The sequence below is a fragment of the Canis lupus genome, chromosome 1 (genome assembly GCF_048164855.1).
Source record: "Canis lupus baileyi chromosome 1, mCanLup2.hap1, whole genome shotgun sequence".
Taxonomy (NCBI): domain Eukaryota; kingdom Metazoa; phylum Chordata; class Mammalia; order Carnivora; family Canidae; genus Canis; species Canis lupus.
This window is the reverse complement of record NC_132838.1, coordinates 18,086,781-18,111,291: the sequence shown is the minus strand read 5'-3', so window position 1 is coordinate 18,111,291 and position 24,511 is coordinate 18,086,781. Positions and strand designations below refer to the sequence as shown.

The 24,511-nt window shown below is 41.1% G+C and overlaps 1 protein-coding gene across 1 annotated transcript in view; it reads left to right on the top strand.

Moving 5' to 3' along the window:
* Positions 1 to 16,848, top strand: part of MALT1 (MALT1 paracaspase) — a 60,914-nt gene extending 44,066 nt beyond the window's left edge. The window contains exons 11-17 of the mRNA XM_072773865.1: positions 4,026 to 4,203; positions 4,954 to 5,028; positions 5,739 to 5,866; positions 7,996 to 8,145; positions 10,449 to 10,606; positions 11,744 to 11,869; positions 12,935 to 16,848. Coding sequence (XP_072629966.1) covers positions 4,026 to 4,203; positions 4,954 to 5,028; positions 5,739 to 5,866; positions 7,996 to 8,145; positions 10,449 to 10,606; positions 11,744 to 11,869; positions 12,935 to 13,375 — 1,256 coding nt within the window. The 3' untranslated portion in view covers positions 13,376 to 16,848. The remainder of the gene's footprint in view (positions 1 to 4,025; positions 4,204 to 4,953; positions 5,029 to 5,738; positions 5,867 to 7,995; positions 8,146 to 10,448; positions 10,607 to 11,743; positions 11,870 to 12,934) is intronic.
* The last annotated feature ends 7,663 nt before the right edge of the window (positions 16,849 to 24,511 follow it).

The window sequence follows — 24,511 nt, the reverse complement described above, 5'->3', positions numbered from 1 at the left end:
TTGTAGAAATGGTACAATTTCTGTTGCATATCAGACCCTTTATGGAAAGTTCTCTAGCTCTGCCTCTGTCCTGATTGGTTTGCATTGTTCATTTAATGCATTCAAAAAATATGTTCCTTATTACATTATAGCCCAGATAAAGGAGTATGCTAGGTGTTGAAGGACATTCAGAAAATAAAGAACATGATTTATACTCTCAAAATTATTTTTTAAAGATTTTATTTATTCATGAGAGACCCACAGAGAGAGGCAGAGACACAGGCAGAGGGAGAAGCAGGCTCCCTGTGGGGAGCCCAATGCAGGCCTCAATCCCAAGACTCCAGGATCATGCCCTGAGCTGAAGGCAGGCTCTCAACTGCTGAGCCACCCAGGTGTCCCTATACTCTCAAAATTATAAATCCCTAAATATAATGAGAAAAAAATGCCTTTTTGGAGTCCAGACACCTATCAGCTATGTGATTTTAAGCAAGTCTATTTGATCTCTTTAGAATTTCCTCATCTCTAAAATAGGGGTATAAGTCATTTAAAGATTGCTGTATGGATCAAAAATCAGTTCATGGATATGAAGGTGCTTCCAAAACCATGAAAAAGCTATACCAGCTTGGAAGCTTAATGTCTATTATGATTTTTATCCAAGAAATTAAATATACATAGAACTGTAGGGTGTCCGTAAAAGCCAGTATGTGAGGGACGCATATTTACAAAGCTGTGCATTGGTTACCTAACTCCAGATCTCTTCCCCTACCCCAGAAAGAATCCCCATGTCTCTCCGCACTCACTCTTCATTCCTTCTTATCCCAAACCCCTGGCAACAACACAACTCCTTTCTAGCTTTATGGATTTGCCTTTTTGAGACCTTCCATAGAATGGAATCATTCCATACGTGTCCTTTTGTGACTGTTTTTTTTTCACTTAGCATAATGTTTTCAAGGTTCATCCATGTTGTTGCTTTACTATTATGGCTGGGTCATCATCCACTGTGTGGACGCATCACATTTCCTCTCATCAGCAGGTGGACATCTAGGCTGTTTAAATGGTGTAGATACTGTGAATAGCACTGCCTTGAACATTCGTGTACACAGTCTTGTGTGGACACACGTTTTCAGGCCTCTTGGGTGTATGTTCCTGGGATTGCAATTGCTGGGTATATGATAATTCTAAGTTTAACTTTTTGAGGAACTGCCTAACCTCCTTCCAGGGTGCTTGCACTGTTATGTATTCCCACCAGACATAAGTGAAGTTTCCACTTTCTCTGCCTCCTTGCCAACACTCGTTACTGCCTGTGTCTTCATTACAGCCGCCCTAGGAAGTGTAAAGTGGTATTTCATCATTTTTGTTTTGCTCTGCTTTTTTTTTTTTGTTTTGCATGTGCTTTTTTGCATTTGTATATCCTCTTGGGAGAAATGTTTATTCAGGTCCTTTGCCCATTTTTTACTTGGGGATTTGCCTTCTAATGGTCAAATTGAAGGGTTCTTTATGTACATACTCTAGGTACAAGTTGTCCTTTTAGATACGTGATTTGCAAACATTCTCCCTCATTCTTCAGGTTATCTTTTCATGTACTTGATCTCTGTTGTTTAGTGAATTAAATCCACTCCCTGTGTCATGATTTTCAGAATGCTCCCAATCAGTGCACTCTTACTCCCATTTACAATGATAATTTGATTCCTTGCCAGGCTGGTGTCCTTTCTATTAGCTGTCATTCCAGGTCCACACCTCGTTTCTCTTACCCCCTGCCTGTAATGAAGCTCACTCTTTCTCTGCCTTCCCACATTGTACCCATTGACTCTCAGGGCCACCCATTGCTGTGTCACTGCACCCTGAGTCCTCTCTGCATCTACTCCAATCGTGCAAGGTTTCCTTAATCACACAATTTATGGTATTTTATGGTATTTCATTATTTACTGACTTTTTTTGTTTTTTGACTAACAGCACAAGCACGAGCAGGCCTGAATGAGTTGAGAGTTCCCTGGGGCAGGAACTTTGTCTTCCTTTTCTTTTGCGTTTCTTTTGGCACATACACGGTTTCATTCAGGGCACAGAGGTGGAATAAACCCACCTGAATAAATGAATGTGCCCATTCTGACTTTTTTTTTTTTTTTTACCTGAAAGGTGACATGAAAAAAACCTATTTCTCATTTTAGTAGGAGTTTGAGAACAGTAGACCTGGGTCCTGCCCTCTAGGACCAAATGAAGCAAGTTGCTTAATGTTCAGAGCCACATTCTTTGTTAGGAATTGGGGCTATAGGGATCCCTGGGTGGCGCAGCGGTTTGGCGCCTGCCTTTGGCCAGGGCGCGATCCTGGAGACTCGGGATCGAATCCCACATTGGGCTCCCGGTGCATGGAGCCTACCTCTCCCTCTGCCTGTGTCTCTGCCTCTCTCTCTCTGTGACTATCATAAATAAATAAAAATTAAAAAAAAAAAAAAAGGAAGTGGGGCTATAGATACAAAGGATTAGCTTTCCTGTTGTTCCCTGTCTAAATCCCATTTTATTGTTGACATTAGAGTATATCCTAGAAAGAAGTCATCATATCCAGAATACCGAGATAAAAAAATTAGTGGGCCCAAAAGACCACATGCTCAGGGGAACATGTCTTCACAAGTATTTCTGTCAGATATTTTTATAAAGAAGCCCATACTGATATTTTGGATGTTGTTGTTGTTTTACAGCCAAAACAGATTTCTTTTTAAGAAAATGTTGAGTTGGGCAGCCCAGGTGGCCAGTGGTTTAGCGCTGCCTTCAGCCCAGGGTGTGATCCTGGAGACCCAGGATCGAGTCCCACGTCGGGCTCCCTGCATGGAGCCTGCTTCTCCCTCTGCCTCTGTCTGTCTGTCTGTCTCTCTCTCTCTCTCTCTGTGCCTCTCATGAATAAATAAATAAAATCTTGAAAAAAAAAAAAAGAAAATGTTGAGTTGTTTGGTGCAGTTTTTATACTATTTCTCGGTATAGAAATAATGACTCATCTATGAAATACTTTAGAACCCAGACTTTAGATTATTAATTCGAGACTCTAGATGGAAAATTAATGATATTTATATCTCATAACAGAAAGGAAAAAATAATCCATGAAATCAGATTTTCCTTCTCTGCTTAGAAAAAGCTACATTTATATTTTTATAGCCCTTACTAACATTATGTGGAAGTGCCTGCAGAATTTCTTATATTGGATATTGCCATTGCAATATCCATCTGAATTGTGTTTATTTGTTCATCTGTTAAAACTTGCTAAGCTCCTGCTGTGTCCCAGGAATACACAGATAAAGATAATACTGTCCTTGCTCTGGGGGAGCTCCTGGTCTCATAGAGGAGACAAATGAGTCACCAAAGAAGTCTTAATTAAGCCTTTTTCTTTTTTATATACATCATGAGATAAAATTGTATTCTGTGTTATACCATTGGTTATAAATGTGTTATTTTTATGAATTAAAATACACTTTAGGGGTCACCCGGGGGACTCAGCGGTTGAGCATCTGCCTTTGGCTCAGGTCATGATCCCGAGGCTCCTGGGATCGAGTCCCACATGGAGCATCCTGCAGGGAACCTGCTTCTTCCTCTGCCTGTGTCTCGTCTCTCATGAATAAATAAATAAAATCTTAAAAAAAATAAAATATACTTTAGAACAGCATCTCAATGTTGGTCTTGAAAACCATTGTCAAAATATTTTTCCATGCGAGGATGCCTGGGTGGCTCAGTGGTTGAGCATCTGCCTTTGGCTCAGGTCAAGACTTTGGGGTCCCGGGATCGAGTCCCACATCAGGCTCCCCAAAAGGAGCCTGCTTCTCCCTCTGCCTGGGTCTCTACCTCTCTCTGTGTGTCTCTCATGAATAAATAAAATCTTTTAAAAAAATTTTTCTGTGCAAACTTAGTTAACATTGACTGTGTTTATAATTGAGTATCTCTTAAATAAACTTGCATTAACTTGAAGAAAACTAAAGTCTAGGTTTCTCTCTAAAGAGTGCTCCATGCATGTTCGGAGTGCAAACTAGAATTAATTTTTACATCTTTTCTTTTTTCCTTTCCAGGATTATTATATTATGCGGGGCATGGTTATGAAAACTTTGGCAACAGCTTTATGGTCCCTGTTGATGCCCCAAATCCATATAGGTCTGAAAACTGTCTATGTGTACAAAATATACTGAAACTGATGCAAGAGAAAGAAACTGGACTCAACGTGTTCTTGTTGGACATGTGTAGGAAAAGGTAAACTGCCTCATCTTTGTTAAACAAAGTTCCCTGGAGTTAGGTAAGTATCAGCCTTGAGAGTTAAATCTGAGACAAACCTGGGAATTCTAAGGAGCACTTAAGCTTGTGAGTTTGTAATTAGATTGAAACCGACTAAGAAGGAAACTAAGGGAAAAATACATGTTCTATGTATTTAATTACTTTAACTTTTTTCCTAGTTGTTAGAGAACAGAAGTGAGAAACTCAGAGGTGTGGGTATTTATTCATACCTCAGAACACCTGCAGATGTGTCTAGTAATTGGTGCATTCATTTCTCCAGGAATTGATAGAAGCAGCCCCCGCAGAGGGGGGGCCTCTGGCAGTCCTGGGCTCGCATATACAGAAAGGGTTTGGGTCCCAGTTGTTGGCCACCGTGTTACTAGGGAATAGAACCAGTGATTATCCCTCTCCGAAATATGGTTTTGTACTTGCTCAGCATTTAGCGATCAAAAACCAGTGCCAGAGTTCAGATATAACTCCGGTTTTGAAGCAAACCAGAGAGCGGATGATGTGGCTGTTGGCTGTCTCAACAGCAGAGGAGCCCTGGGTTATTTGGGGCAAATATGTGCCTGATTTGATAATAGGAATTTTGAATCTATAATCTTAATTTATGTGTAATTGAATAGCATTCTCAGATTTTGCATCATATTATTATTTATGCTCTCTTTAAATGCTGCTTAATTTTTTTCACATTTGTATCTATCCTCCTTCCTCCTCCCTTTTAAATAGAAACGACTATGATGATACCATCCCAATCTTGGATGCACTAAAAGTCACTGCCAACATTGTCTTTGGATATGCCACGTAAGGAAATTTTGCATTTGTGTTCAAGATGCCTTCATTTTTCAATGACTTCCTTTTGATTATAGGTTAGAAGCCTAGATATATCTGTAGAAATGTAGGCATACATTTTCGTCCCTAATATTCTTAATAGGACAAATGAGTTAAGTAATTGACTTTTACTCCTCGTATCTTGGCATCTTCTTTTTACTAAACGCCAGAGCATTTAGTTCCTGCTTAAAAATTAACTTTTTTTTCCTAAGATTTTATTTATTCATGAGAGACATCGAGAGAGGCAGAGACAGAAGAGGGCTCCCTGTGAGACTCTATCCCAGGACCCCAGGATCATGACCCAAGCCAAAAGCAGCCGCTCAACCACTGAGCCACCCAGGTGCCCTAAAGATTAACTCTTTAGGGATCCCTGGGTGGCGCAGCGGTTTGGCGCCTGCCTTTGGCCCAGGGCGTGATCCTGGAGACTCGGGATCGAATCCCACATCGGGCTCCTGGTGCTTGGAGCCTGCTTCTCCCTCTGCCTGTGTCCCTGCCTCTCTCTCTCTCTCTCCGTGTGACTATCATGAATAAATAAATTTAAAAAAAAAAAAGGTTAACTCTTTAATGAGAGTGTCATTCAAAAGGCAGAGAGGCAAGCAAATGAGGCTCATCAGTATTTATATAAGCCCCACGTGGCAACTGTTAACTTTTTTTAAATTTTCTGTCTTTTTGCTGTGTTTAAGGTGTCAAGGAGCAGAAGCTTTTGAAATCCAGCATTCTGGGTTGGCAAATGGAATTTTCATGAAATTTTTAAAAGATAGGTTATTAGAAGACAAGAAAATTACTGTGTTACTGGATGAAGTTGCAGAAGGTAAAATAAATAAAGAGAAAGCTACCCAGGGTTCTCTGATAATTATTTTATTCCTACTGTTATTGTGCAGGTTTGGAATTAGTATTTATTTTTGTAAAACAATTTTTTCTAGAATGTTCAGCAGCACTCCTGTTTTGCTTCTTCCTCCCTCCTCCTTTCCCTGGTGACTGAGCTCTGTGCCATCTCTGCAGCATGATCCAGCTGCAAAGCTCGTCCCAGGCAAGACTGGAATCTGTGAAGTTTCATCCTCAGTGCTCTGTGCCTCAAGCCTAGTGCAGAGAAAAAAAAAAAAAAAAAAAACATCCAGAGAGCATCCTCTCCCTGGAACAGACAGATACAACTTTATAGAAATTTTGAGGCCCTAGTGGAGAAGCCTGGGTTCATTTTTTTCATGATGGACTTATGGGTTTGTTTGTTTTTTTTAAGATTTTATTTATTCATTCATGAGAGACACACAGAGAGGGCCAGAGACACAGGCAGAGGGAGAAGCAGGCTCTTTGCAGGGAGCCCAAAGCAGGACTTGATCCCGGGATCATGCCCTGAGCTAAAGGCAGATGCCCAACCACTAAGCCACCTAGGCATCCCGACTTAGTGTTTTGGTTTTTTTTTAAAGATTTTATTTATTCATGAGAGACACACACAGAGAGAGAAAGAGAGGCAGAGACACAGGCAGAGGGAGAAGCAGGCTCCATGCAGGGAGCCTGATGTGGGACTCGATCCCAGGTCTCCAGGATCAGGCCCTGGGCTGAAGGCGGCGCTAAACCGCTGAGCCACCCGGGCTGCCCCTTAGTGGTTTTTAAATTCTGCTTTCAGGACACAATCCTAGATGGCTAACATCATGTCTTCCATTTCCTTCTCTGCCTTTTCCTTCTCGGGATAATGTTATGCTCCCATCGGGTGCTGAACAAGTACATACCCTACTATACCAGTAGACTGCCAGGTATTTTTTTGAAATGCCATTTTAAAAACCATACCCAAAGGCAATTCTTTTATGAACTAGCCCATGGAAAATGGAGTTTCATGGGTGTTCCAAAGATGGCACGTAGAGGATAAGGTATGTGAGTATTTCACTAAGAGCTGTGAGTCACCTTTGTTTATTTTCATATTTTTATCTGTGTGTAGATCTCTTAGCTGGATCACCTGACTTAACCACTTTCCCATTTAACATAGCCAGATCTTTGACCTCCCCCCACCATCCTGCTTCAACCGGAAAAGTTCTGCTTTCATCTGTTTTTTATATTTAGCTTCTATTTAAGAATAGATTCTTCTCTTTCAGAATCTTAGTTTTACCTCTTTTTTTTTTCAGATAAGTAACTACATACCAGGGGCCAGATATTATTACTTTATGACTTTATTAATTAATAATAATAATAAATAATAAAAATAGAAGTAAGAGAAACTATAATTTATTCATATTAAAGAATATGATATATATGGCTTTGTAAATTTAAATTGATGTTTATCAATTGTCACAAGTCCTTGCCTAAAACATGTTGGGTGAAAACACAAAGCATGCATACAGCATAACATTTGTTAAGCTTAAAACCTAAAACATTGGCATAAACTACTTACCAGTGCCTATGCATGAGTGAAAATTAAGATATGCACGGGAATATACATACTACATTGGATGGTGCTTACTTTGAGTCAGGGGAGAGAGGACTTATGGTGATTTAGCCATATCAGTGGTTGTAACACATTATTTCTTAAAGATATCTGAGATAAAGATGGCATGATATCTTCCTTTCTCATAGATAAGTAGTCATTTGTTTACTAAATACATGTATTTCTCAGCAGAGTATAGACATAAAATTACCATGTCTACCCTTGTAGTAAAGAATATACTTCTAGATCTTTGTAAATGTTAAAGCTTCAAATATTAGGGATACGATAATAGAATTATAGAAGATAAAAGCTAAAAGGGGGCCTTTAGAAGTGGCCTGACCCAATATTTTCTCTGTTTGCTCATTACTTTGAACCGTGCCTGGCACATAGTACGTGTTCAAGAAAATAGTTGTTGAGTGCGTGAGTGATACTGAGGCCGTAACTGGATTTGCTGGAGAATTCTTGACTTAAATATTTTAAACACAGAAAGATTGTGGTCTTAATACTTATTTCTTATCTTTCAGATATGGGGAAATGTCACCTTACCAAAGGCAAACAGGCTCTAGAGATCCGGAGTAGCTTATCTGAAAAGAGAGCACTTACTGACCCGATTCAGGGAACAGCCTATTCCGCAGAATCTCTGGTTCGGAATCTACAATGGGCCAAGGCACATGGTACGGTGACGTCTGGCTTTTTGTGAGATTTTTCTATACTATGCTGCATTAAATGATGAAGGAGGTTTTTTCTCTCCTGAATAAATAGTTTTCCTCTTGATTTTGTAGTGAAAATATTTTAGCCTGGTGGGCAAACCCAAGACTAAACAACTTATGTAATATACAGTCCCTTAGATCCTATTCTTTTGTGAGCTGTTGGAAGTGTGCTATTTGAAAAATCAGACAGGTTTGGGTTCTGATCCTGTCTCTACCACTGGATAAGCACGTTACCTATAAATGGGGACAAGAAATAATACCTGGTAAGGTTGCTGGGCTTGAATGAGATCACACACGTAGAGAAGCACGCTCGTCAGCAAATACTACGTGCTCATAAATATTACTGAGTATTCTCTGTCTTTGACTCTTGAATCCATGAGTCAGTGAGCAAGACAATAGAAGGTGAGGTGGAAATCATACCTGTAACTTCGTTACCCTGGGTAATTCTATGTGACTTAGTGAAAAAGTAAGTTTAAATTATTGACCGAAATGAAGATTTTAGATTTGTTGTGAGTCCCAAATATCTGTATTATGTATCCCTTACTGTAGATAATTGAAAGTTGTATTCGTTGAACTTCTATATAATATCTTTCCTTTTCTAATAGTCTGTTCTCTAAGATATATTTTTGGTAAATATGTTAAAGCACATTAAAATAAAATGCCACAAATATAGTGTCTTGGTTTTTCAGATAGTTGGATAAGTAATTGAAATGAAAAAAAAAAAAGAAAGAAATTGATTCTTTTCCTTTAAAAAAAGCCCTAAACAACAACAGTAACAAAATCGTGGTGGTAAAAATCAACAGTAAATACAACCTTTATGAAATGAAACAAAGAGAGCATTTCTTTACTTGCTGTATGAGATGCTGCTGAATTCATGAATTGCCTGCCTAATAAAGCCAATTAGGACTTCGCATTAAAAAAAAAAGAAAGAAACTTTAGACATGGGCTCGTCCAATATTTTTATCTGTTCTTTACTTTGAACTATGCCTGGCACATACTAGGTGTTCAGGAAAATAGTTGTTGAGTGAGTAAGTGATACTGAAAACATCACTGGATTTGCAGGATAGTTCTTGGCCTAAATATTTAAAACATAATGAAAAAATTGTGGTCTTAAAATAATACTTAATTCTTATCTTTTAGATATGGGTAAATGTCACCTTACCAAAGGCGAACAGGCTCTAGAGACGTGGAGAGTTTGTCTAGAAAGAGCTTTTTTTTTTTTTTGTAACAGATTTGGTATTTTTTATGTTAAAGAGCGCACGCAAAGTGGTAAAAGGAAAAACATTAAGACTCCCTCAGTTAATCATCAAAGGATGCAAATTCAGCCTACACAATTGAGAATATATTAATAATTAAGAAACAAATACAGGGTGGCACAGCGGTTTAGCGCCTGCCTTTGGCCCAGGGCACGATCTTGGAGACCCAGGATCGAATCCCACGTTGGGCTCCCGGTGCATGGAGCCTGCTTCTCCCTCTGCCTGTGTCTCTGCCTCTCTCTCTCTCTCTCTCTCTGTGACTATCATAAATAAATAAAATTTTTTAAAAATAAATAAATAAATAAGAAACAAATACAGAAAATGGTAAACTTAAGTAGTAATTAGAGAAAATAAAATTAAAACTATGATAGTACAGTTTTTCCTTTTTAATACCATCAACTAGGTACACACTTTGAAAATTAATGTTACTTCATTTTGGAAATGTTATGGTGAGATCTATTTATATTCTATATAAAAGGAGATGTCACATGTGTGAGGGACCTTCGAGTAGCTGTATCTAATAATCCTAAAGCATTAAGTACATATATATTCGAAATAATGACTATGATAGAAAAACAATTAAACCCAGAAATACCACAGATACTCAAGAGTAGTGGAATTGTTCAAAGTAACAAATATTCAGTGACATTATGCTTTCTTAACTGTTTTCATGAAGATTGAGGGAACAGTGAAAATTTATCTACAACTGTATGGATACTTTCGATTCCCACTGTGAAAGTTACATATGCAGAGGGATGAGAACTATAAGGAAATAGTCAATGAAAGATTCTTATTTGCTTGACCAGCAGAACATGGGGCTTTTTTTTTTTTCTCTTTCTTTAAGTGCATGCATGTGTGTCTGTGTGTTTTTCAACAATGTGTTATAGAACATTTTTAAGCGAAAGCAGAAGCTCTCACTATATTTTGTCCCATAAAGAACAATTGCCTGTTGCTTATCAGAACACTTACCAAGCACTTCTCAAATAAGTTGTTCTTTTTGTTCTTTTTCAGAACTCCCAGAAAGTATGTGTCTTAAATTTCAGTGTGGCGTTCAGATTCAGTTAGGGTTTGCCGCCGAGTTCTCCAATGTCATGATAATCTACACGAGCATAGTCCACAAGCCACCCGACGTGGTGATGTGCGACGCCTATGTCACCGATTTCCCTCTTGTAAGAACCCCCTTTCTTCTTTTACTCAAAATAGGACGGTATAGCGTCACTTACTAAAGACTAAACATATGGAAACTTAAAGTTGATGGTAAATTTAAAGGAAATATGAGTACATATATATTCCATTTATCTAAATACTTATTTGTATTTTAGTATTATTAGTATTTAGCATTAGTCTGTTTTTCATATTTAATATATATTATATTACATTTAAAAACTAACCCCCCAAATATGCTAAATTTATCAAATTTAGGAATGGCTAAAGTTCACCTAGGAAAGAAGCCTTTAATTTCCTTAGCCCTGAGGAGGATATCAAGTGTGAAGAAGTAAAATTATAATATATTGGAAGCATAGAAATTTAGTTGTTTTTTCTGAAAATTAAGATATCATCATTTATTTCATTTATTTCCGTTGGCCTAAAGAAGCCAATAAATAGTGCTCCTCTTTCCTACATGACTGTAGTAAATTGAGAAGTAAGCAAGGAGCAAGACAAATCCAGAACATCACCCTTGCTACTGATAAAGGCTTCACAGAGGACACTGCTTTGTGTGAGAGCAAACAGTCCAGCCCTGAACCCCAGATTAGACAGGTCTGTCTACCAACCCTGACAGTGCTGGACTCGCTTGGGCCTCCTGGGCGTTGGGCAGGGAGAGCCTGAGGCCTTCTCTCTGAAGTTCCAGAACAGATCTCCCGCTCTCAGCCAGGGCTTGGCTCTTAGAGAAGAAAAAGGGAAGGGCTGCCTGTATGTACACGTCCATTTATTCTTTTTAAATATATGAATCATGTAAATCCCCCTACACCTTCCCAAAAGTGTTGAGTGAGCAGGAAGAGAATCCAGGAGTCACACACTAACAGGGCTGGAACCCTAAAGGAAGCTCAAGTGGACTAAGAAGTACTCCTAGGGGTAGTTTGAAAGTAACTAGCCTTGCAGAGCTAACTTTTTAAATGTATCTGTGCACAATTTAGAATTCCTGTTAGACTCTAGAATGTCGTTCTTACAGTTTCTTTAGTCCTAGCAAAGGGCTCACCTCTCAGGCCAAAATTCATGAGAGAGCAATACCTGTTCAGATAGTTTACTGTCATAGACTACGTTGTGACCTAAGTGATTTCATTAATAACGTCTGCTGATTTTCACAGGATTTAGATATTGATCCAAAAGATGCAAATAAAGGGACGCCTGAAGAAACTGGCAGCTATTTAGTATCCAAGGATCTTCCCAAGCATTGCCTCTACACTAGGCTCAGTTCGCTGCAAAAATTAAAGGTTATTACTTGTCCTGTTTATAACTACTAACTTAATGAAAGTGAAAGTTCATGTTGGTGTGTGACACTTGTATTAGTTTATAGATGAGCTGCTTCATTGGTATTAAATTGAAGTAGAGGTAAGTGATACACAGTGCGTCTCATCAGTGACCCTTGCATATTCTGTTCTGTCCCTGGTAGTGGCCTGAGGGTTTTTGTGTGAGAGCACATGTGATTACTCTCCACATTTTTGAAAACTTAGAGATACAGAGCATGGTCTGCTTTTAAATACCTTCACATCGGGCAGCCCTGGTGGCACAGCGGTTTGGCGCCGCCTGCAGCCCAGGGCCTGATCCTGGAGAACCAGGATTAAGTCCCATGTCGGGCTCCCTGCATGGAGCCTGCTTCTCCCTCTGCCTGTGCCTCTGCCTCTCTCTCTCTCTCTCTCTCTTTGTGTCTCTCATGAATAAATAAATAAAATCTTTAAAAAAAAGATACCTTTGCATCTTCAAGTAATCATTTCCTAGTTAAGGAACAACACAGACTATTGTCATCCTATTCCTAGCTAATCTACCTGCAGTCTCCTTTGTCTTTGTAATAACCCTAATGATCGGATTCAGTGGTATTTCTCCACCTGGGACTGTGGATTATTATTTCATGTTTTTTAAAACAGCTAAACTTCTGGCCTAGGTGTAAAGCCAGATTTTTTCATTAAGGGATCATTCTCCATCTTCACTAATAGGGAAGGGTAAGTTTCTCAACCCCCACTGCTTAGAAAACACCTTTCCACTGTTCACCCAGAGTATGGTACAAGGGCGCTGTGACTCTGGCTGCTGTCAGGAGCAGGATCTAGAGTTCCACCAGTTAGTTGAAAGTACTGAATGAGGGAAAGGGAAGGCGATTATAGCGGGCCTTCCTGAGTGTGGGGAAGGGGTAAACAGGCCTTGGGGATTTGGAACCTGGGAAAGGGGAGTGAGAGTGGCTGCTGTTGTTGTGTGATCATGTGTATTTGTATATGTCAGTAAGTACTCTTAAGATTGAGATGCTTTCACAATTGATAAAAATAATTGTTTCTTTTCCTTTTCAGGAACATCTCATCTTCACAGTCTGCCTGTCATATCAGTACTCAGGACTGGAAGATACCGTAGAGGAGAAGCAGGAGGTGAATGTTGGGAAACCCCTCATTGCCAAACTGGACATTCACCGAGGTTTGGGAAGGAAGACTTGCTTCCAAACTTGTATTATGTGTAATGGCCCTTACCAGAGCTCAGCATCCACCTCAGCGGGAGGCGGCCACTACCACTCGTCTCAAGACTCATTCCACGGGGTTTACCATTCACACCTTGGCAACTCAAGTAACATCTTGCCATCAGATGGCTGTCGCTGCAGCCGGACGGCAGATGCATTTATGTCAAGTCACCACACCCACCACTATCCATGCCAGTTCGGTAGGAGCAATGTGCCAGTGGAGACAACTGATGACGTGCCATTCAGTCTCTCCGATGCACTCCGAATTTCTGAAAAGTGACCTCCTTGTTGTTGGAAGTTGTCATAATTACCAGATGCCTCCTGTGCAACAGGACTGACATGAAGGGAAGCATCATGAAGAAGCAAATACCTATTCGAAGAGAGAGAAGATTAGTAAAGATATTTCATGGCAAACTCAGGACTTTCAGGTGTTGGAATTATATTATTTACCCACGGACCCTCTTCTTCTCTCTTAGGAGCTGATGAATTGGTTGACTTGTTCTGTAAGAGTAAAGGATGGATGTGTATATGTTCGTGTGTTTATAACAAAAATATTTTCATTTTGAGCACTCTGAAGTAAGAACGATGGGAATGACGTTATTGTAGAGTGAGTCATTGTATTTTTAGAATCAGGGCAAAAAACCCTGGTGATGATCACACTTAACCCAGTTTCATCAGTGGGAGAAACAGATGGAGGCATCTTGTGTACGTTAGAGCTGGCACCAGAACTGAGACCTCCAGGTTTCCATTCCAGTGTTTATTCCACTACACGCTACCTTCCTGACAGGTTCTGAGGTGTTACATTTGTAGATGGATTTAAAGATAATATGTAAATATGCAGGTCTGTATATAATCTTAGAAATGTATAAACCTTACTTTGTGATTATAGGACGTCACTGCAAGCATCAGTTACGAGGTTTGTATATAAATATAAATCTTATGTAGAACAGGCGGAAATTTATGGTTCCTAAGGTCAGGAAAGCACATGGAGAGGTGACGAAATGTTTGTCTGTCTTAGAGCAAGACAGCAGGATGCTTCTGCCACTGAATAATCTTGGCAGCTGCTTCTCTGAATCTTACCAACACTGGATATGTCCTCCTTGATAACATTTTCTTTTTTTTTACTTCTTCTTCTTTTTTTTTTTTTTTTGAGAACATTTCCTTAATGAATTTTACTGGCCTTAAGAGAGAATCTTACCACCTTTTGTCCTACCTAAAGCAAGTTAAAATGGCAAGTGCCAATAACAAAAATACTGAATTAGTAATCTTAAAACATTCCACAAAGAAAATACCAGGCTCAGGTGGCTTCGCTACTGTATCCTACCAAACATTTAGAGAATTACACCAATCGTTTGTAAACTCTCTCCCAAAAATGTAAGGAGAGAGAACACTTCCCAACTCATTTTATGAAGCCACTATTACGCTGATACAAAACCAGGTGAAGACATCGTAAGAAAACAGATCAAAAAGTTATCAACAAAATACTAGCAAACTGAGTCTGGCAACATAATAAAAAGGATCATATACCATGACCAAGTAAGATTGATCCCAGGAATGCAAGGTTTGTGTAACATCCAAAAATCAACGTCGAATGCAAATAATTCTCATTATTCACAGTAGTTATAATCTAGGAAGTCACAATGAAAACTGAACCAGTGAATGCAGAGCCATTGCTCCTAGGGGAAATGTGTGCGCACGTATGTGTGTGCATTCATATCTCAAATAGATTATATATAATCTTAAATCCTGAGAACAATTTATCCTGGTGTATATTGTTTTATTTTACAAAGAAAATGAGGTTCAAAAATATTAAGTGACTTCCTGAGGCTACCCCACTAATAACTGCCAGAGTTGGGATTCATACCCGTCCAGCTGGCCCCGGAGCCAAAGCTCACACAGCCCTGCCCCTGGCCCCTCATCTTCTGGTCATGTCTGGGGTGGAGCTGGAACAGGAAGGTGAACCATGGCCTTGTTCTCCCCCACTGGGAACATGCATATCAGTGAAACTCAAAATTTTCATAGGTCTGCACATATATATGAGTGATCATTAAAGTGCTGACAGTTTTGATTTGGGGATTACACATTTTACAAATAAACTGGTAAATTCACAAATATAGGCTCATAAATAATGAGTATCAACCATCCCATATTCATAAAGGACAAAACTACTACATTGACTTGCTTAATAGCTGCAGAACATATAAAATTCTGCACCCATTCATGATTAAAAATAGTTAACAAACTAGGAATAAAATGTAAATTCCCCAATATGATAAAGAGCAACTACAAAAAGCCCACACCTAACATCATTATTGGCAACAAACTGAATGCTGAATGTCCTCCCCCTAACATCAGGAATAAGAAGACAAGGACATTCACTCTTGCCCCTTCTATTCAACCTTGGTTCTTGAGGTCCTGCAGGGCATTTAGGCTAGAAAAAGAAAAGTTAATCCTACTGGAAAGAAGGAAAACTATCTATTCACAGATGACAATCTTATTAGATAGAAAATTCTAAGAAGTTTCATTTGAAAACTACGAAATGAGTTCACCAGGCTACAGGATAGAAAGATCAATATACAAAGATCAGTTTTATTTCTGTGTCAGCAGTGAATGTTCTGAAATTGAGATTTTTAAAAGTTCTATCTACAATAGCATTGAGATGAATAAAAACTATACAACATTGTTGAAAGAAATTAAAAGAAGACCTAAATAAATGGAAATACATTTTTGCTCATGGAGTGAAAGACTTTACATTGTTAAGATTGCTCCCAAATTGCTCCACAGAGTTCCTGCAGTTCCTATCAAAATCCCAGCTGCCTGGTTTGCAAAAATTGACAAACTGGTAAAATTTATACAGAAACACAAAATTGATAAAATGATAAAACTCGCATGGAAAATACAAAAGCCAGAACAATCTTGAAAAAGAACAAAGTTGGAAGATTCACACTTAACTAATTACAGAAATTAACTACAAAGCTACAGTAACGAACAGTGTGACACTGGTATGAAGATAAACATGGATTACGGGGATATAAATTGTATCTGAGAATCCAGAAATAAGCCTATAATGTTTATGATCAATTAATTTTTGACAATACTGCCAATAGCATTCAGTAAGAAAGAGTAATCTTCTCAACGAATAGACCTAGGACAACTGTATAGCCAAGTGCTAAAGAACCCCCCCCCCATACTACATACAAATTTCAACCCAGAAAGGATCCTATACCTAAATATAAGAGCTAAAACTGTAAAACTGACAAGAAAACATACAAGTAAATCTTCGTGACCTTGGACGAAGCAGTGGTTTCTTAGCGACAACACCAAATGCACAAGCAACAAGGAAAAATAAATAAATTGAACTTCCTCAAAATGACTCTTCTGTTTTAGAGAACACCATCGAGAAAGTGAAAAGACAACCACAGCACAGGAGAAAGTGTAAAACTCATGTCTGATAAGGTACTTGTGTCCAGAGTATATGCAGAACCTCTTATAATGAGCCATGTATATACTAGTGCTTAATTATGGTTACTGTAGGGCGGTAGCCAGTGAACTGCCCAGTGGGCCTTCTGTAATGATGGAAATGTGTCCGTGTCCTCCGCTGGTGTGTCCTCCGCTACCCTCCAACCCCGTGTGATAACTTGAACAATGGAAATCCAGCCAGTGGCTTCCATACTCAACTATGCGGTTGTTTATCCTGTATATTTGAATTTTTTAAGGCATGTATTTATAATTTTAAAACATTTTTTAAACTAACAGTCGTGTATTTTTTGTCTCTTCTATATGCCAGTTGCTTTATAACATTAGAGGGCTTTATACATCAGTAGAATTTAGGAAGGGCAACCCACTGATACCAACGACAATGGGAGGAAGAGATTAGGATAGTAAAGGCTCACCCTAAATCCAGAGCTAATATTTGATCCTGGGGAAGGGGTATTTTCTGGAAAGTAACTTCAAAATCCTAAAGTTAGCAATGATAAGTTACATGTTTTCTAATTTTAAAAAAGTTAAGTCAGGGGTGCCTGGGTGGCTCCGCTGGTTAAGCATCTGCCTTCAGCTCAGGTCATGATCTCAGGCTCCTGGGATCGAGCCCCACAACGGGTTCCCTGATCAGTGGGGAGCCTGCTTCTCCCTCTCCCTCTCCCTCTGCCTGCTGCTCCCCCTGCTTGTGCGTGGGCTCTCACTCTCACTCTGTCAAATAACTAAGAAAACCTTCTTTAAAAAAAAAAAAAAAGTTAACACACGGATCATCCAATAGAAAACATTAGCGGTATCCAGCTGAAGTGAACAGGCCAAATAAATCACAACCTTGAGAAGGAAAGTCTTTAAAGGATACTGACATACAAAAGGGACAATAACAGTCAGTACACACACAGTATAGACCTTTCCTGGTCCCCCCCCCTCCCCGTGCTGATTACTTTTCATACCTCTTACTTGCACACAGAGCAACCATGAGGTGGTCTCTTCAGTAGTCAAAATTGTTTTTGACTTGTTAGACTCCGTAAATCCAATCACCTAGCCACAGCTCGGATCGTCGACACACTGACACGTAGATTCAGCACAAGTGTGGTATCAGGATGAGATCTGATTTTTTAACAAAAGGCCTAATAAATTTTAAATTGTTTCCTGTTATTTGAATATTCCCCTAGTATTTTTTTTAAGATATTATTTACTTATTTGAGATGGCGAGAGAGAGAGCACAAGCAGGGTGGGAGGGATAAGGGCGGAGGGAGAGGGAGAAGCAGGCTCCTGGGTGAGCAGGGAGCCAGACTCGGGGCTGGATGCTTAACCAACTGAGCCACCCAGGTGCTTTTAGCTATTAACTAATAGGCTTTTAGCTATTAACTAATTAACTAATTTAACTATTAACTAATGCCAAACACTCAGAATTTGCACAATACTTTTAGGTTACCTGGGCGATGCAGTTGGTTAAGCATTGATCCTTGATTTTGGCTCAGGTCATGATCTCAGGGTCATGAGATCAAGCTCTGTGTTGGGCTCTGCCCTCAGCATGGAGTCTGCTTGAGATTCCCCGCCCTCCTCCTCGTGCTCTCTCTCTAAAATAAACATTTTTTTTTAACTTACACATTACTTTTGTGCAATTTCGACCTGTCCTTCTATTTTGACATTGTGGGCTTTATCCAGGCCTAATTAAAAAATATGTTTTTAATACTTTCCCTTATATGACCTACTTTTCATATTGATAAAAAAATTAGTAAAGAGAACAATACCCAGAATATAAGAATGTTTGTATAAGCATATTTAATTCTTTTTGCAAGTTGACAGCATTAAAAACACTTCATTTTAAAATTTTTTTTTATTTTTAAGATTTTTATTTATCCATGAGAGACACATAGAGGTAGAGATATATAGGTAGAGGGAGAAGCAGACTCCCTGATGCAGAACTCGATCTCAGGACCCCGCAGGGAGCCTGATGCAGAACTCGATCTCAGGACCCCGGGATCACCACCTGAGCCAAAGACAGACACTCAACCACTGAGGCCCCCAGGTGACCCCCCCATTAAAAATATTTCAGCATCGGACACAAAGTGTGACTTTACTAAGGAGGAGTCTGCTTGTCCTCACCACCCAACAATAGTGTGGCTTGAAGTGTGCCCTACAGCTTGTCTGTGCTTCTGTTTATCTTCTAGTACTTTACAGAACGAGCAGCACTGAGATGCTAAGTCCTTTCAAGAGCCAGCGCTTTGAAAAGGCTCCTCATCCTTGGAATCTGGCTTTCTCAAAACCATAGCAGTCAGTACACACACAGTATGGTGTATATTATTTGTTACTAAGGTGCTTCCTACAAAGTACTCTTAATAGTATTGGCAATGGGACGCCTGGGTGGCTCAGTGGTTGAGCGCCTGCCTTTGGCTCAGGTCGTGATCCCGGGGTCCTGGAATCGAGTCCTGCATTGGGCTCCACTCAGGGAGCCTGCTTCTCCCTCTGCCTCTCTCCATAAAATAAAATCTTTATTTAAAAAAATAGTATTGGCAATGTAGTATCACCTTCTAAAATAAGTTGTAATTGGGATAGCTGGAGGGCTCAGTTGTTGGGATATGCAACTCTTGATCTTGGGATCATGACCCTCGGGTTGCTCAATGGTTGAACATATGCCTTCAGCTCAGGGCATGATCCTGGAGTCCCGGGATCAAGTCCCACATCGGGTTCCCTGCATGGAGCCTGCTTCTCTGCCTATGGCTCTGCCTCCCTCTGTATCTCTCATGAATGAATGAATGAATAAAATCTTTTTAAAAAAAAAAATTTTAAATGCTTAAAAATAAGTTGCAATTGAATGTTGTTTACTCCAAAATCACGTTTCAGAAAGCATGGAAATTTAATGTCACCAGTTACCAGTATAAAGTATATTATGACTACACAGAAAGACAATTGATGAGCAGTGTTTCTCTGCTGAAATTATTTGTCTTTGCTTACCTGGATCTTCCAGTTTTTATACAGGAAACAGATGTGTAATTTACAAGTACAGATATACACACTGTACAATGTAAATATGCTAAGCTTCAGTGCTTTTTATTCTGTTAAAAAATAGCTAAGTCTAAAGTAATTACCACAAATCTGAAGGAATTGATGTTTTTTCTGCATCGTGTTTGAACGGCATTTAAGTAGTAGAAGTAGTAGAAACAGATGGCTGAGTGTTCCTACATTAATAAGTCACTAATACTTTGACTTTTTAAAATTTTTTTGACTTTTTAAAAATTTTGAAACACTTTCAAGCTTACATAAAAACTTCAAAACTTGTACAAAGAATTCCCATATTCCCTTCACCCTGATTCCCTATGTTAACATTTTTCCATGTTTTATCATTTTGTCTCATAAATGTGTGTGTGTGTATATATATATATATTTGTATCTATGTCTACATCTACAAATGATCTTTTTCCCAAACTGTTCAAAATGTTGCCTTTTTGCCCCTAAATACTTGTGTGTACTGCTTAAAAACAGGAACTTTTTAACTAACTAATTAATTTTAAAAACCAGGAACAGTCTCCTACATAACCACAGTAAACTGTCCAAACAGTTCCAGAACCTCCCTCCACGACAGCCCAAACGCTGAGAACCCACAGTGCTTCCCTGTCTCGCTTCTCTCACAGATCGTGACCTGTGACCTTTGTCCAATGTCTAAAAACTATTGTTTCTGAAAAAAAAAAAAAAAAAAAAAAACTATTGTTTCGTACTTTGAGTATGGCTTCCTACTTGTTCGTGGTGGGAGAGCGAATCCAGTCCTATCATCACATCGTGGCTGGAAGTGAACATTTGCAAGTGATTTTCAAAACTAATCACATATTTGAAAATAATTTTGGATTACTTTGCATACACTGCAAGAAACACCACTGTGGGCAAGCTATTCCCTTTCCTAGTCACGATTCCTCCCCCCACACTGATTTTTTTATTTTTTTCCTCCAAACTGACTCTTTTAAGGGCAGCTTGCATCCACTATTTTTGTAGAGCAAGTGGTTCATCAACATTATCGAATGAATACATGGGAGCTTCAGCGGTACACGTTTATGCAAAGGAAGGAAGCAAGGCTTGGGGTGGGGTGCTTTACGTTCTACGTGCTACGTACAAACATTTTACACACAGGCCTCATTTAATGTCTCAACAACAGAAGAGGAAACTGTAAGGCTAAATCAAGATGCTAATTCACCCTGGATAGCTGACAAGTGGCAGAGGCAGGACGACCCAGACCCAGAACAGAGCCCATTATTACTCTCCAGTGCTGCTGCTTATTACCCGATGATGGGGAGATACACAATCATTATTGAGTAATAAGTGCTGAATCAATGCAAAACTGGCATGACATTAAATGCTCATACTTGACGGAGTATCAACTATTATATCTAAGAGATACAAGTCTTTGAAAGAAGTTTGCAAAAAACCATCCTACTTTGTTTTTTTAAAAGATTTTATTGCTGAGTGAAGTAAGTCAGTCGGAGAAGGACAAACATTATATGTTCTCAATCATCCGGGGAATATAAATAATAGTGAAAGGGAATATAAGGGAAGAGAGAAGAAATGTGTGGGAAATATCAGAAAGGGAGACAGAACGTAAAGACTGCTAACTCTGGGAAACGAACTAGGGGTGGTAGAAGGGGAGGAGGGCGGGGGGTGGGAGTGAATGGGTGACGGGCACTGGGGGTTATTCTGTATGTTAGTAAATTGAACACCAATAAAAAATTTAAAAAAATAAAAATAAAAAAAATAAAAGATTTTATTTATTTATTCATCAGAGAGAGAGAGAGGCAGAGACGTAGGCAGAGGGAGAAGCAGGCTCCATGCAGGGAGCCTGACGTGGGACTCGATCCTGGGTCTCCAGGATCACACCCTGGACCGAAGGTGGTGCTAAACTGCTGAGCCACCCAGGCTGCCCAACCATCCTACTTTGAAAACAGAAGGAACGGCATCTTGAATTTGGTAACTTAAACTTGCTGTTTTTCCAACATAGCAGAAAATGAGCCAACAGGGGTTGTTGAAGATTGATTGATTTGAGACATGCAGGGGTCGGGGGGAGCAGAGGCAGAGGGAGAGAGAGAATCTTCGAGCAGACTTCCCACTGGGCGCAGAGCCTGATGCAGGGTTTGATTCCAGGGGCCCCAGGATCATGACCTGAGCCAAAATCCAGAGTCAGCTGCCTAATTGAGCCACCCAGGTATCCCCCAACAGTGATTTTTTTTGTGAAGTGTGTTAACAGTGTGGCTTAATACTTAAACCTTCTAAGTGTTTGAAAAAAAATTTTTTTTAAGATTTTATTTATTTATTCACGAAAGACACAGAGAGAGGCAGAGACACAGGCAGAGGGAGAAGCAGGCTCCACACAGGAGCCTGACATGGACTCGATCTCGGGACCCCAGGATCATGCCCTGGGCCAAAGGCAGGCACTAAACCACTGAGCCACCCAGGCGTCCCTGAAAAATATTTTTTAAACACTAAAACATTATTCTTAAAGGAGAAAATATTTGACCATCTCTAAAGATGAAAGTCACAGGTCACATTCCAAACATTTCTGAAGGAGTTGACCTAAAAATTAGTAATGTCGTTATAATATGCTCAACAGAGTTCTAACAGGGGAAGATGTTAAAATATATTTTTAAGTATTTTAATATAAGCTTTGGTTTCACCCACTAAACTAACATTCTTTGTGTAGAATGTTCAGTACTCTATTGCAAAGATTTAGTGTCTTCCTCGAAGATTGATAATTTTTATACCATATTTCTCCTACGTGCACGTGTTCCCCTTGCTGCTAGACATGGGTTCTGACCCTATTATCTGACCTCGATGTCTTCTGTCCTGTGCCCCAGCTTGTGTAAGTGGCCCCGTCGCCTTTCCCAATTTCCTTTTGTAACACTTGACCTCACACCTGAGTCTGGTGGTCTTCAAACTGTTAAGAACAGCTCCTGTTTGGGGGGTCTTTGGGGGACGCAGTCAGTTAAACATCCGACTCTTGGTTTTGGCTCAGGTCACGATCTCAAGGTTGTGAGATAGAGCCCCACGTCAGGCACAGCACTGGGCACGGAGCCTGCTTAAGATTCTCTCTCTCAGAGCGCCTGGATAGCTCAGGCCGTCACGCATCTGTTTGGGGGATCCCTGGGTGGCTCAGCGGTTTAGCACCTGCCTTCGGCCCAGGGTGTGATCTCAGAGTCCAGGGATTGAGTCCCACATCGGGTTCCTCGCAGGGAGCCTGCTTCTCCCTCTGCCTGTGTCTCTCATGAATAAATTTTTTTAAAAATCTTTAAAAAAAAAAAAAAAGTATCTGCTTTTGGCTCAGGTCACGATCCCAGAGTCCTGGGATAGAGCCCCACATCCCATCGGTTCCCTGCTCAGTGGGGAGCCTGCTTCTCCATCTGTCCCTCCCCCTGCTGGTGCTCACTCACTCTCTCAAATACATAAATAAAATCTTTAAAAAAAAAAAAAAAAAAAAAAAGATTGTCTCTGTCCTCCCCACACTTGTGTGTGCTGTCTCTAAAAAAAAAAAAAAAAAAATAGCTTCTCTCTGGCAGGTGGGACTAGGTCTCTGCACCTCATTTCATCTGGAGCATCTCTACTTTCATCTGCTTACATACCTCCTTCCAAGTTACCTTCCATTGGCATAAAAAGTTTCTCAGTGAAAACAATGGATCTCATCTCCTCTCACTGGAGCCCACCACCCGTTGGGGACCGTCCCCTCAGCCACAGCCGTCCCGCCCCGGCTGGCGACCTGGGCCAGGCTACCATGCTGAGAAAGGAGGGGAAGACCAAAACCCAGCCCAGCCGAGGGCTTCCAGCTTCCTGGTCCAAGGGAGGAGTTCAGGAGGCCAGTCTGAGCTGCTGGTGACAATGGCCTTGTGAGCAGGTGCAGGTGACCTGCTACCGCTGTGCTCGCCTTACTGTGCTCCGCAGACACTGGGCTTCTGACAAATGAGCAGTCTGTGGGAACCTCACAGGGGGCAAGTCTATAGGGGCCATTTTTCCAACAGCATTTGCTCACCTCCTGTCTCGGTGTCACATGTCACTCCTGCAGCAGCTCAAACTTCTTCTTTATTACATGTGTCCTGGTGACCTGTGATCAGTGATCCAGTGTACTGAAAGCGCAGGTGATGTGTAACCTTTTTTAACAGTAAAGTATTTTTAATAGAGGTACGTACATTTTTTTAGACATAATGCAACTGCACACTTCCTAGTTGCCGGGCCAGGGTATGCCGTGTGGGCCCAGTGCCACTCCATGCTGTCACCCGCTCGGAGAAGGCTGCTGTCGTCCTCAGATGCGCGGTCTCCAGAGCCCCCGTAGGGATCGGCCAGCAGCCCCTGAAGGGAACCCTGCGCTGGCAGGCCGAGGCACCGTGGGACCGGCCTCCCGCAGTCCTCAGCACCAGGGCAGGGGCGCCGCCTTGCCCCCCGCGCTGGCCCGCAGGGAGCTCCCCTCTGCCGCTCCCGCCTGCGCACAGGGCAGCTTCTGGAGCGCGGGGCCCAGGAGCCCGGGGAGCAGGCACCTGCCTAAGGTGGACGGACGGGGGACGTGCTCCCTGGGAGCCCGCGCCGACGGCTCCCACCCAGGTCCGTGGGCCTGCGCGGGGGCTGCTCGCCCCCACCCGGTACACCTGTGCGCCACACATGCTCCCTACTCCCGTCGGCCGCGCGTGCTCCCGTGCACTTGCGGCCACACACACTCCCGCGCACCTGTGCGCCACCCGCGCTCCCGCACACCTGTGGCCACGCGCACTCCCCGCACCCCTGTGCGCCACACAGGCTCCCGCACACCTGTGCGACACCCGCGCTCCCGCCCACCTGTGGTCACCCGCGCTCTCACACACCTGCGCGCCACCCGCACTCCCGCCCACCTGCGGGTCACCCGCGCTCCCGCACCACCTGTGCGCCACCCGCGCTCCCGCACACCTGTGCTCCACCCGCGCTCCCGCACCACCTG